General features: G+C 33.2%; 1 protein-coding gene and 2 pseudogenes across 1 annotated transcript; all 3 read right to left on the bottom strand.

The window, feature by feature from the left end:
• Window positions 1–730: 730 nt before the first annotated feature.
• LOC115962422 (glutathione S-transferase U10-like) lies at window positions 731–2,098 on the bottom strand. Its single transcript, XM_031081260.1, has 2 exons — window positions 1,739–2,098; window positions 731–1,186 (listed from the first exon to the last, which is right to left on the bottom strand). Exons 1-2 carry the CDS (start codon window positions 2,057–2,059, stop codon window positions 806–808), a joined length of 702 nt encoding a protein of 233 aa, XP_030937120.1. The 5' UTR covers window positions 2,060–2,098; the 3' UTR covers window positions 731–805.
• A 2,374-nt stretch (window positions 2,099–4,472) lies between these two features.
• LOC115963293 lies at window positions 4,473–6,493 on the bottom strand (annotated as a pseudogene).
• Window positions 6,494–12,026: 5,533 nt separating this feature from the next.
• On the bottom strand, window positions 12,027–14,079 carry LOC115964422 (annotated as a pseudogene).
• Between the last annotated feature and the right edge of the window lie 150 nt (window positions 14,080–14,229).

The following is a 14,229-nucleotide window of genomic DNA, read 5'->3' as shown; positions in this document are numbered from 1 at the left end:
ATTTGGGAGGACCATTAGGTAAAGGTGACATGTTATCCTCGAGGATTGAATAATTTCTTGAACTCTAGAGGATCCTATAACAGTTGAAAAAACTAACCCAACTGTAAATGGCAGATTCGTTGGAGAAATTGTTTAAGTCATTGTAGAGGAGACTACCTGCATATAAATTTAACATTTTCACTAATTGTTTGGTCTCTCATTTGTGTGCCCTACTGCCAACATTCGGAGGGATAGATTGAGATTATAGGTTAAAATTGAATGAAAGAATAGCTTAATATCATTTGAAGATGTTGTTCATGGAGGCTTAGTAAGAAAAAGTAAAAGAGTACTAAAATATAGATTTAACCAATCTAGGTGTAGTCCCCCGCCCACACCGCACAAAACATATAATTAAACAAAAAAATCTATTATAATGACCTTAAGATGCCAATTGGAGGTCTTGAATCTAAGACCTCATGAATCTCGTTAGACCTTGAGAACTACTAGATCAACTGGGTAGGATTTATTTCAACTTTTCCATTGGTAGTATATAGTCAGTGGAGTTATATATTAATTATCACAAGAATGTAAAATTTGATAGCAAAGTTTTATGATATTGGAACTAAATATATAAGACATAAGTAGCTATATGCCTTAGAACAGCCAGTTTAATTAACAGAAAAAAAAAAAAAAAAAAAAAAAAAAAAAAAAAAAAAAAAAAAAAAAAAAAAAAAAAAAAAAAACCTGGAAATAGAAGAGTGGTCAGTGAAACCCAACAACCCATCCAGCTTCTTTGCTGCCACTTATTTCACTACAGCCTACAGGGTCAAGCTGAAGTAGATTTGAGAGCCGTCTCTCTCATATATTTGAGAAACCCCACCACCTTTTCATGAGGGAGGAGGAGGAGTGCCTCCTTCACCACAGGTAACTCAAGTAGTGCTGACAGCCAAGAAAATAGAAGGGGGGTCTTCTCTGGGTCTATAAGCTTCAAACCAAGGAATTCTTCCAGTGCCTTACAGGAGCCAAGTATAGATACAATTACAAGGTCCAAGAGTCCCACATTCTTCTGATCAATGACTTGAATCCCCTCCGGAAAAATATTCTTAATTCCCTCTTCAAGCATGCTTAATCTCTCGGACACTTCCTTCACAGCTTTGTCTTGTGCTTCCCCATCAGATTTGAGTAATAACATCAAGGTCTCAAATACCTGCATACCATAACTTACAAGCATTAAATCCTGTACTAATATCAGATTTGAGTTCTTTTTTTGAAAATGCGAGATTGCTCATTGTGTTCTGCACTGATTACTATGTTCCTATAGCTCTAATTCATATATTTTTGAACAAATATTTGTGTTCTTTCATATGCATAAGCATGCATCTTGACTATATAACACAAACAATCTTCTACACTATACTATGAGGGTATAACTTGTCCTGATAGTTAAATCAACGTGATTAAATCAATTCCTATGCATCGCAACTTGCAATATTCTATGTTATTTTTTATATACATGTAAAAATGTCAAAAGTAAATATAAATCTTAAATAAATTTACAAATTGATTTGATAAATGTATGCAATTGGTGTCACTTTAATAATATAATAAATAAATGTTATTTGTAAGTGGGGGCACTTGAATTTATAAGATTTATATGATAAAAACCGTTTAATATCTCCAATGATATAAATCCGATCGACAAGCCAGGTTATATTTACCATACAAAGAGGTATGAATTCAAAAATGAATTTTTCACTACCTGTTTTTGAACAAAGCTACACCAGAAGCGAATTTGTGCTCTTTTATATGGATCTTCAGGTAGAAATCGAGGACCATTCTTCCAAGTTTCATCAATATATTCGAGGATGATGAGTGACTCAACAAGTGGTTTTCCATTAACAACAAGTACAGGAACCTTCTTATGGATAGGGTTGTAAGTGAGCAGCACTAAGCTTTTGTTCTTCAAATCTTCTTCCACGTACTCATACTCTATACCTTTAATTTCAAGGGCCAGTTTCACAAGTCTAACAAAAGGACTAACCCACATTCCATGCAGCCTCACTTTGTTTTCCTCCGCCATCTCTCTTTCTCTCTGCGTGATATTTAGATTCAAATTGCAATAGAAGCCTTATTTATAGATGTTTGTTGCCTTCCCCAGCTAGCTCTAGTCAACTTTCTTGTGAAAAATGAATAATTAATAAAGAAACCACAATGGTTCGTCATGGATTACGTCGGCCACTAGTTCCCCTTTTTTTTTGGCCATTCACATTTGTCACCACTAGTCAATAGCCTAATAGTTATACAACCTTTTTTAAAATATATATATAAAAATAAAAAAAAGTCGTACGACTATTTTATTTATTTATATATATATATATGAGACACTCGTCCTTTTTTAACCGTATGCTTTTCTTTGATACATGCTATATTCTTAAAAATTAGAAAGAACAAATAATTGAAAAGGGTTGTTCTCATAGTTTTCTAGTCCAACTGGAGTCGGACTCATGGTTAAACCAATAATGTCATAAATAAATAATTAATTAATAGTTATATAATTATAAAAAGTTAATAAAAATATAATAATTCATATATTTAAGAATGGATTATTCAAAAAAAATATATATATATATATATAAACAATTTTAAGTAAGTTTCCATGTTTTATATCCAAAAATTGGAAAAGAAAGCAACTTAAAAATAACCTGAATAACTTTCTCAGTCAAAAAAAAAATTTAAAAAAAAAAAAAACCCTGAATAACGTTAAAAAATAATAATCACTTTAGAGCTTAATTTTTTGTCATCTTCTCTAATATAATAGAGAATGAATGGATTTAATTAACCTACCTTGTAAAGATTAATAGGATTGATAATCCCCACTTTAAAAGCCTTTCAATAATTGCTCTGACTTACCACCGCACATCTTTGTTGCGATGGTCACTCCACAAGTATAAGTGCTTGTAGAGTGTGACGAGCAATTGCTGAGATTCAAATCTCTAGGAGGGAGTTTCGCACACATATACACTTAAATTAGGATATAGTAAAATTTATATATTGTATAAAAATAATACTGATAAATAATTGCTCTGACTTGGATCTCACATAATCATTTTAAATATATATATATATATATATATATGTGTGTGTGTGTGTGTGTGTGTGATGGTATTTTATTATTTGGGAAGACCACCAGGTAAGAGTAACATGTTCTCTTGAAGGATAGAATCATTTCTTTAACTCTTGATAATCTGGATCTCATTTAAAAAACCAACCCAACTATAAATGCCAAATTTGTTGGAAAAATTATTTAGGCCATTATGGAGAGAGACTACTTGCATGTTGCGTATATATTTCACTGATTATTTCATCTCACATTTTTGTGCCCTAAGTTTTTGCTCTTAATTAGAGAAGCCAAAGTGGATGGAACCTTTATAAAATTTGTAGCTTAATATTCTTTATGCCCCCTGCCCAGTGCCCACACTAGAAGGGATAGATTGAGATTAAAAATATATGGATGTAAGAAAGAGCTTAGTGTGCGTTAAATAATTTTTGAAAAAAAAAATTTTGTTTTCTGTTTTTTTTTTTTTTTTTTTTGGTGCAAATAATCTAGTATCGCTATTTGGGTGAGGGCCGTGAGAGTGGTACCAAATCGAGGCAAACTCTAAATACTTTTTAATCTTTTTATCTATACTATCTTTTAGCTTTTTGTAACACATTTAATTAATATAAAAGTTACCAAAATTTATATTTTTTTATAAATACAATGCAATAAGCTTAAAAAAAAAAAATCCCCAAACAAACACTAATATCATTTGAAGATATTGCTCATAATGGCAGATTATAGATGGTCAGAAATAAAGCTCCATGATTTCACGGAGACTCAATAACAAAAAGTGAAAGATATACTATGTTTGACCAATCTAGGTGTAGTCCCTGTCCACATCACACACCATATAACTACATGGACAAAACCGTTGTAATGGCCTTAAGATATTGGCTTAAAGGTTTCTAATTTAAGTTCTCATAAATCTCATTAGACCTTAAGAACTATTAGACCAATTGATTGAGATTTACTCCAAATTTTCCATTGGTAGTATATAGTTAGTGGAGTTTTATATTATAACAAGAGAGAATGTAAATTTGCTAGTGGATTTTTTTTTTTTTTTTTATATATATTGAAACTAAATTGAATAGTCAAAAAAGTACCAAAATGTCTTAAAAGTTAATACAAACAGCTAACTGCCAATACACATAATATTATCTATTACCGTTACATGAAAACCTCTTTTTTATCCAACGTTTTGCTGCCAACTTCACTCAAGATAATGGAAACAAAACAAGGAGGGGGAGGGGGGAGGGGCAGCTACCCAAATCAAAAGAACCAAAAACTTTACAATTATAAGAGACCACCACATCAATTTGTGTTTTGGTAATTATAGATTTACATTGTTAGTACAACGTAAACTAAAAAGTTTTCAATTGTATTAAGTAGAGGGTCAAGCTAAAGTAGATTTGAGAGCCTCCTGTCTCATATATTTGAGAAACCCCCACCACCTTTTCATGAGGGGGGAGTGCCTCCTTCACCACAGGTAACTCGAGTAGTGCTGACAGCCAGGAAAATAGAAGGGGGGTCTTCTCTGGGTCTATAAGCTTCAGACCAAGGAATTCTTCCCTAGCCTTATAGGAACCAAACGTATATACAATTACAAGGTCCAAGAGTCCCACATTCTTCTGATCAATGACTTGAATCCCCTGTGGAAAAATATTCTTAATTTCCTCTTCAAGCGTGCTTAATCTCTCGAACACTTCCTTCACAGCTTTCGCTTGTGCTTCTCCAACGGATTTGAGTACTAACACCATGGTCTCAGATACCTGCATACCATAACTTACAAGCATTAGTTCCTGTACTAACATCGGATTTGAGTTCTTTTTTAGAAAATGCGAGATTGTTCATTGTGTTCTGCACTGATTACTATGTTCCCATAGTTCTGAATTATATATTTTTAAACAAATATTTGTGTATTTGTGTTCTTATTTGTGGTGGAACTAAGATTTCAGTTGAGAGGGGATAAAATTAAAATAATATTAAAAGGACATTAAGTATTTTTTTTCTAATAATTACGTGTTACTTATGGGGACCATTAATTGGATTGCCATGAAAAAAAAAGGGATAAGCAAGATTTTCATAATACTTTCACACCAAATCATATATAATAAATTGTTACTAGTTCAAATTTCAACCCACTACTGAAATTACTTTTTTACTCACCAATAACAACTTATTACTTAAGATTTGTTGTGAAAGTGTTGTTCAATTGTTGTGGACATATAATTTTTCAAAGCTAAAACGACTATAAATTCTACTGTAAAAAGTTCACAAATTGATGTGACAAGAATGTATAACACTTAAACAATATAATAAATAAATGTTTAAAAGAATTTTTTTATGATTAATAACATGCCAATTTGTAAAATTTGAAGTATTCATAGTATTGCTCCACAAGAAAAGGGTTGTGAATTGGAAACTAAAAATAATGAATGAGAAAAATAGGAACAATGAAATGGGTGAAGACGTACATGGTGAGATAAAACTAATGAGAATAGTAAATTTGGTGAAAAAGTGATATGATTTGGTAAGTGGGAGAAGATTTTTTTTTTTCCTACTTTCTGGTGTTAAGGGTTTGTACATGTATTAAAGTGGGAGTCTTTTTTTTGTCAAGCTTAAGTACCAAAGAATAGTTCATAATATACTTACTTTATGAGGTTATAACTAAAGTACCAAACGGCCCCTGGTTCTTACATATGCATAAGCATGCATCTTGACTAAATAACACAATCTTCTACACTCTATGAGGTTATAACTTGTCCTGACAGTTAAATCAACGTGATTAAATCAATTCCTATGAATCGCAACTTGCAATATTCTATGTTATTTTATACATGAAAAAATTTTAAAAATATATAAATTTTACATAAATAAATTTACAAATTGATTTGATAAATGTATGCCACTGGTGTCACTTTAATAATATAATAAATAAATGTTGATTTTTTTTTTTTTTTTGGTAAGTGGGGCGCTTGAATTTATAAGATTTATAAGATAAAAACCGTTGAATATCTCCAATGGTACAAATCTGATCAATAAGCCAGATTATATTTTCCACACAAAGAGGCATGAATTCAAACATGAATTTTTCACTACTTGTTTATGAACAAAGCTACACCAGAAGCGAATTTGTGCTTTTTTATATGGATCTTCAAGTGGAAATCGAGGACCATTGTTCCAAGTTTCATCAATATATTTGAGGATGACGAGTGACTCAACAAGTGGTATTCCATTAACAACAAGTATAGGAACCTCCTTATAAATAGGGTTGTACTTGAGCAGCACTGAGCTTTTGTTCTTCAAATCTTCTTCCACGTACTCTATACCTTTAATTTCAAGGGCCAGTTTCACAAGTCTAACGAAAGGACTAACCCACGCTCCATGCAGCCTCACTTTGTTTTCCTCCGCCATCTCTCTTTCTCTCTGTGTGATATTGAGATTCAAATTGCAATGGAAGCCTTATTTATAGTTGTTTATCACCTTCCCCAGCTAGCTCCAGTCAACTTTCTTGTAAAAAAAGAATAATTAATAAAGAAACCACAATGGTTCGTCATGGATTACATCAGTCACTAGGCCCCTTTTTTCTTTTTGGCCATCCACATTGGTCACCACTCACCACTAGTCAATAGCCTAATAGTTATACAACCTTTTTTTTTTTTTTTAATAAAGTCATACAACTATTTTATACACCAAAATTGGCTGAAGTATAGAAGCAAGTGATGCAATCACTAAACTCCCAAATAAAAGAAGATCCCATTTGTATAAAAAAATTATATATAGATATATAATATTTATCTATATATTTTAATTAAAAAAACTTTAAATCCTTTTGTGGGGCCAGAGAATTTGTGGTCCCGGCCCACTTCCCATTAGGGCCCAAGGCCCGCGCCGAGGAGAGTAGTTGCCGAGAACAATTAACGAAAGTCCCAATGGCCTAGGGAGGCAACCGAGGATGACCCTGTCCTCGGCGTCCCGAGGACTAAGAGGGAGTAAAGATACGTCATCAAAGGCAGCCTCCAAAGCGCTCCCAGAAGAAAGGCGCGTGGAATGGGACTCGCACGAGGATGCAGTGTGAGAATGAATCAAGGAAAAGACATCACCTCCGCATTGAATGCGCCAACAAACGTCCTAGCCACATTGATGGGAAAAGACCCATGAACAGTGTAGCTTCGGTTATTGCAACTAACAGAAAGTAGAGAGAGGCAGCTGATGGGACAGGCACTTGAGTAGATACCTGCCTGATCTACAAGTGGAAGGTCAGGATCAACTGGGAAAGGCTATATGATATAAGGGTTCAAGCGCCAAAAAAGGGGGACAGATCATCTCCCGGACCATGGAGCCCTAAAAAATGAGAATAATAAGAACATGAAGCTCCCCGAACGAGATTTAAGGACTGACGCCACTCAGGCCGTGCCGGGAAAAAGTCTAGTCAAATACGCCAGGTTCACTTTCATGCAAGTTACCATGAAAACCGTGACTAATCACCATTCGGTGGACCAAGACCTAGCCTTTCAGCCCACTCTCTACAAATTTTATTGTTTGGGCCTTTAACATTCGAACCCAACACACCAACTTGGGGTCGTTACAAATTGAGTCCTTACACCTTTTATTGGTCAATATATAGAATACATTAAAAATTGCCTATTGTATCCTAAAAAAAAAAACAAAACAAAACAAAAGGCCCCAGAGTCCACTGCACAACACCACACACATAGCTAATAGCAGTAGCACATTGCCCATAGCATACTAGCACACACAGCTACATGACCCATGGCATCACACGCTAAAACCAACTTCCCGAAGAAACTAACCCACCCATTGTAGCATGAATAGTCTTTTTTACTTTATTATAAGTTATCATATCAATTAATAAAATCTTATTTAGGTCTACTAAAATTAAGTGAATTAGTCATATCATTAATTGAAAAAGAAATGTTAAAGGAATTTAAAAATAAAAACTTAATTAGTAATTTTACATATCAAAAAGAAAAAAAAAGATTTTAAATAAAAAATAAAAATATTCAATAAATATTATTTAATTAATATTGAAATATAAAAAATAAAAAAAATCACATTTAAAATTTTTTCCTTAGCCCTCAAAGTTGTTGAGCCGACCCTGTTATACACACGAAAATTTTGTAACAAAATATATATATGGGCATGAAGAACAGAACAGTGAAAGCAGCCCTATCAAATAACCAAGCAATCAGTATGTATAATAGTATTAGAGCCCAAAAGGCAATGTTTCTTCCTTTATTTTAAAATGAATCAATTATTTCTCTTTAAAATAAAATAATTTTTTTTGAATGATTAGTTTTATAAAATTAGACCTACTGGGGGGGGGGGGGGGGGGGGAATCCAAGTGCAGGTTGGGCTCGGCCCGAGAAGTGTGCTAGCCCAACTGCATATCCTTGATTGGTGTAACCAGAGATGACTTGGAAGAGGAGCTTAAATCGCCAGACCTGGATCGTCCAAGGAAGTTCCTTGGATGTGGACCACTCGAAGAGAATGAGATAAAGCCCACACATCAAGCTAGGAACATGAAGCAAGGGAAACAATAGTAGCAAGTGTGGATAAGGGGGGAGGAAGGCTTTCCAAGGAAGCATTCATTACCTACGCATTAAATGCACTGCACCAACTATGTCTGCCTTAATGACTAAATGACACATGAACAGTGTCAAGACAGCCTGTAATTCACTCAGCACTTCCACCAAAGGAGGGATGTGATAAGTATCTAGTGAAAGATTAACCACCCTCCATGTGGAAGGTTAGGATGAAAAGGAAATCATTATAAAAGGGGGATGGATCCCAATGAACAAGGATTGAAAAACAAAGGGTGAGAGAGAGAAACACTGTAACCTACAATACCCCAAGTGTAAAAGGCATCCTTGGTTGACCGAGGAAATATAAATATATATGTTTATATTCATTTTTGCTTGTTTATCACTACTTCTCATGTGGGCCCACTTCTTAACTTCAGCCCATTAGATAAGAAGTCAAGTGTTGGTCCGCTTTCCTATCTCTACAAATTAATTGTGATGAGCTCTCATTCCAAGCCCTTTCTTTCTTTTTGAGCCTTTTTTGGCTATTTGTGCTCCACACAAGGCTAAACAAAGAATTGAAAAGGGAAGTTGTTCTCACATTTTTCTAGTCCAACTAGGGTCAGACTCATGGTTAAACCAATGATGTCATATATAAATCATTAATAGTTATATAATTATAAATAGTAATTGAAATTATAATAATTCATGTATTTAAAAATAGATTATCCATAAAAAAATATAAACAATTTAAAGTAAGTTTCCATGTCTTATATCCAAAAATTGGAAAAGAAAGCAACTTAAAAATAACTTGAATAACTTTTTTTTTTTTAAATAATCACAATAGAGCTTATTTTTTGTCATCTTCTCTAATATAATAGAGAATAAATGGATTTAATTAACTTCCTTTGCAAAAATTAATAGGATTGATAGGCCCCTCTTTAGAGCATCTCCAGCAGTGTATGTATCCGGGTATATTAGTTAAAATTTGGAGAATTTGTGCACTGTTCATACTCCATTCATGCTCCAGCAGATTCGGTAAACCTGGATTTTTTTTTGGCTCATGAACAGTAGCCCATCAGACCTGATGGGCTACTGTACATTAGCAATCGAATTTCTTGGATTAAAAAATTACACCATCTATTATTATATCAATTCTTTCTCTTTCCTCCGGATTTTTTTTTTCTCTCATTCTCTCCGTTTCTCACATAATCCAAAAACAAAACACAAAACACAAAACAATTCTTAAAATAAAGTTGAATCAAAACAAGCAAATATGCAAAAAAAAAAAAGAACAAGCCGATCTGACCCCGTTTCTCACATAATCCAAACACAAAACACAAAACAAATTCCAATTCTTATAAAATAAAGTTGAATCAAAACAACCAAATATGAAAAAAAAAAAAAAAAAAAAAAAAAAAAAAAAAGAAAAAAAAGAAAAGAAAAAAAAGAAGAAGAACAAGCCGATCTGACCCAGCCTGGTGGTGGGGAGGAGGACGAGCGGCGGTGGGACGGCGAACGTGGTAGTGCATGGTGAACGCCGATCTCCGACGGCATGGTGAACCTCGATCTCCAATGGCATGGTGAACGCCGATCTCCCAGTCTTTCTCCTCTCTCTCTGTCTCTGTCTCTCTCTTTTCTTTGATGAGAAGAGCAAAAAAAAAATTTTTTTTTTTTTTTTTTTGAGGAACAAAGGAGCAAATAAGATGTTGCTGGAACTTTCACCAAAAAAAGAGATGTTGCTGGAACGTTCTGGAGGAGAAAAAGAAATAAAAGAAGGGGGGTAAAGGACACGTGTGTGGAGGAGAATGAAATGAAAGAATAAAAATCTTAATTGAGAAATTCTACCACAATATTTTCACAATAAATTTTAAATAACAAATTGTTATTAGTTAATATTGGTGAGAAAAAAAATAATTTCAGTGGTGAGTTCAAATTAGAACTATTAAAAACTTTCCACATAAATTTTGTTGTGAAAGTATTACGAAAAATGTTGTAAATATAACACTTTTCATTAAAAATATAATTGTTGGGAATAAATATAGGAAGAATAAATGATGATAAAGAATGAATGAAGAAATAATATTTAAATAAAATAGAGAATGTAATAGAGAATCTGTTAGAAGTGTATTTGAAAAAGTGGGTATGTAAAAACTAAATGTCACTATTCATTCTCCAAACAGTACAAAAATTTGATGAAACTGCTAGAGATGCTCTTAGCCGTCTATCAATAATTTTAATTGCTCTGACTGGGATCTGACACAATAATTTCAAATAGAATATTGTATTTTATTGTTTGGGAGGACCACTAGGTAAAGGTGATTTGTTTTATTGAAGAATTGAATCATTTCTTTAATTCTAGAGGATCTAGATCCCGTTAAAAAAACCAACCCAACCATAAATGCCAGATATATATATATATATATATATATATATATATATATATATATATAGACACACACTCTGATTGTTTCATCTCATATTTTTGTGCCCTATGTTTTTGCTCTTTGAGAAACCAAAGTAGACGGAACCTTTATATAATTTGTAGCTTAATATTCTTTATGCCCCCTGCCCACACTAGGAGGGATAGATTGAGATTAAAGATGGATGTAAGAAGAGCTTAGTATGCGTTGGAGAATTGTTAAAAATTTGTTTTCTTGTCTTACCTATTTTGCAAAAATCTAGTTTTTTATTTATTTTTTATATGCCATCTTTTAGCTTTTTGTAACACATTTAACATAAAAATTACCAAAAACTATATCTTTTTATAAAAATTATGCAATAAGCCACTAGAAATAAGCAATCCTCAAACAAACACTAATATCATTTGAAGATATTGCTCATAGTGGCAGATTATAGATGGTCAGAAATAAAGCCCTATGACTTTAGACTCGATAACAAAAAGGTGAAGCAATACTATGTTTAACCAATCTAGGTGCAGTCCCTGTCCACACCACACACCGTGTAATTACATGGACAAAACCATTGCAATGGCCGTAAGATGCTAGCTTAAAGGTTTTGAATTTAAGTTCTCATAAATCTCATTAGACCTTGAGAACTATTAGACCAACCGATAGGGATTTATTCCAAAATTTCCATTGGTATTATATAGTTAATGGAGTTTTATATTATAAAAAGAAAGAATGTAAATTTGCTAGTGGAATTTTTTTTTATATTGAAACTAAATATATTAGTCAAAAATAGCAAGATGTCTTAGAAATTAGTACAAACAACTAACTGCTAATACACATAATATTATCCATTACCGTTACATGAAAACCCCTTTTTTATCCAACGTTTGGCCGCCACTTATTAAAAGTACTTAATGGATCAAAGAGCTAAGAACCACATCTTTTTTTTCTTTCTTTTTTATGAACAAAGACTTTATTCAAGCTGAAGTAGATTTAAGTCTCCTGTCTCATATATTTGAGAAACCCCACCGTCTTTTCATGAGGGGGGAGTGCCTCCTTCACCAAAGGTAACTCAAGTAAAGCTGTCAGCCAAGAAAAAAGAAGGGGAGTCTATAAGCTTTAGACCAAGGTATTCTTCCTGAGCCTTATAGTGGCTCAATGAAGTTACAACTACAAGGTCCAATGTTGGGTTCTAAGACTTTAGGTTTAAATGTATTAAAACTTCAATTTGTAATGTTGGCAAACCATGATCAAAACGTTTTAGTCTTGTTTAGACTTGCTCAAAGTATGTGATTGTATGTAAAGTTGGAATCGAGTAACTGCAGGATTTATTATGTAAATCTACCTCGCTGGATCGATCGATCGAAAGTCGTGTAGATTGTTTTTTTTGCATAATTTCCAACTCAACCCAAGCTCGTTTGTCATGTAAGGTTTTATGTTTTGTCTTAAGTATAAAAGGGAAAACCCTAGCCATGTTTTGGGGATGCTCCTTATGCTGTGTGTGTGAATCTTTTGTGAGATCAAGAGGTGTTTGCCTTCACACATTCTTAGGGTTTCCAATATTCAAGATTATGTCAAAAACTTGGTGATCGATTCAGTTGCTGCATTAAGAGCTTAAAGATACACAAGCGGGGGTGTTTGTACTTGCTGTGAATCCAAGAAAGAAGTAGTCCGTGAACTCAGAGTTATCATGTGGTCGTAGTAGTAAGTTTCCTACTCGATGTAGCAATAGGATGTTAGTGGTCTAAGTCGCTATTGTGTAAACTTCAATTCTATCATAGTGGATTCAATTTTACTTTGAGGATAGCTAGATTAAATTCTCCCTAGGTTTTTACCGGTTTGGTTTTTCTGAGTTATCATATTGTTGTGTTCTTTATTTTCCGCACTTTACAATAATATGATATTTGTGTTAACTTAGACTGCATAATTTACCTAAGTTAATCACTTGACTAAATAACTAGGTTAATCTGGTTGTATTTTAAGGGGTCTAAAAACAAACATCCAAGAGTCCCACATTTTTCTGATCAATGACTTGAATCCCCTCTGGAAAAATGTTCTTAATTTCCACTTCAAGCGTGCTTATTCTCTCGAAAAATTCCTTGACAGCTTTCTCTTCTTCTTCTCCATTGGATGTGAGTACTAACATCATGGTCTCAAATACCTGCATGCCAGAACTTGCAAGCATTAGTTCCTGTATAGGTTAGTTTTTTTGAAAAATGAAAGATTGTTCATTGTGTTCCGCACTGATTACTATGTTCCTATAGCTCGAAATTATATATTTTTAAACAAATATTTGTGTTCTTACATGTGCATAAGCATGCATCTTGACTAAATAACACAAACAATCTTCTACACTCTATACTATGAGGTTATAACTTGTCCTGATAATTAAATCAACGTGATTAAATCAATTCCTATAAATCGCAACTTGCAATATTCTATGTTATTTTATATATGCATGTAAAAATTTAAAGTAAATATAAATTTTACTAAAATAAACTTACAAATTGATATGATAAATATATAGATTAGTGTCACTTTAATAATATAAGAAATAAATATTGATTTTTCTTTTTTCTTTTTTTGTAAGCGAGACACTTGAATATATAAGATTTATACGATAAAAACCGTTTAATATCTACAACAATATAAATCCGATCGATTAGCCAGGTTATATTTACCATACAAAGAGGCATGAATTCAAACATGAATTTTTCACTAACTTGTTCATGGACAAAGCTACACCAGAAGCGAAGTTGTGCTTTTTTATATGGATTTTCAGGTAAAAATCGAGGACTATTCTTCCAAGTTTCATCAATATATTCGAGGATGATGAGTGACTCAACGAGTGGTTTTCCATTAACAACAAGTACAGGAACCTTCTTATGGACTGGGTTGTACTTGTGCAGCACTAAACTTTTGTTCACCAAATCTTCTTCCACGTACTCATATTGTATGCCTTTAATTTCGAGGGTCAGTTTCACAAGCCTAACGAAAGGACTAGCCCACATATTCCATGCAGCCTCACTTTGTTTTCCTCCACCATCTCTGTGTGTGATATTGAGATTTAGGGGGTGTTTGGATTTCTGATTTCCATAACTCATAATTCAAAAATGGTGGGACCCATTATGGAAACAAGTTATGAAGCTTGTTTGGATTTCAATAACTCCGTTTTCAGTTTTTGTTTCCATCACTC

Source organism: Quercus lobata, chromosome 10 (assembly GCF_001633185.2).
Source record: "Quercus lobata isolate SW786 chromosome 10, ValleyOak3.0 Primary Assembly, whole genome shotgun sequence".
In the NCBI taxonomy this organism is placed as follows: Eukaryota; Viridiplantae; Streptophyta; class Magnoliopsida; order Fagales; family Fagaceae; genus Quercus; species Quercus lobata.
This window is presented reverse-complemented; position numbering and strand designations above follow the sequence as displayed.

Excerpts from the sequence above, each read along its gene's own strand:
- LOC115962422 (XM_031081260.1), bottom strand. The coding sequence starts at position 2,059 with ATGGCGGAGGAAAACAAAGTGAGGCTGCATGGAATGTGGGTTAGTCCT. Across the intron at positions 1,187-1,738 it reads GTAGCTTTGTTCAAAAACAG|GTATTTGAGACCTTGATGTT; the intron begins GTAGTGAAAAAT and ends TATGGTATGCAG.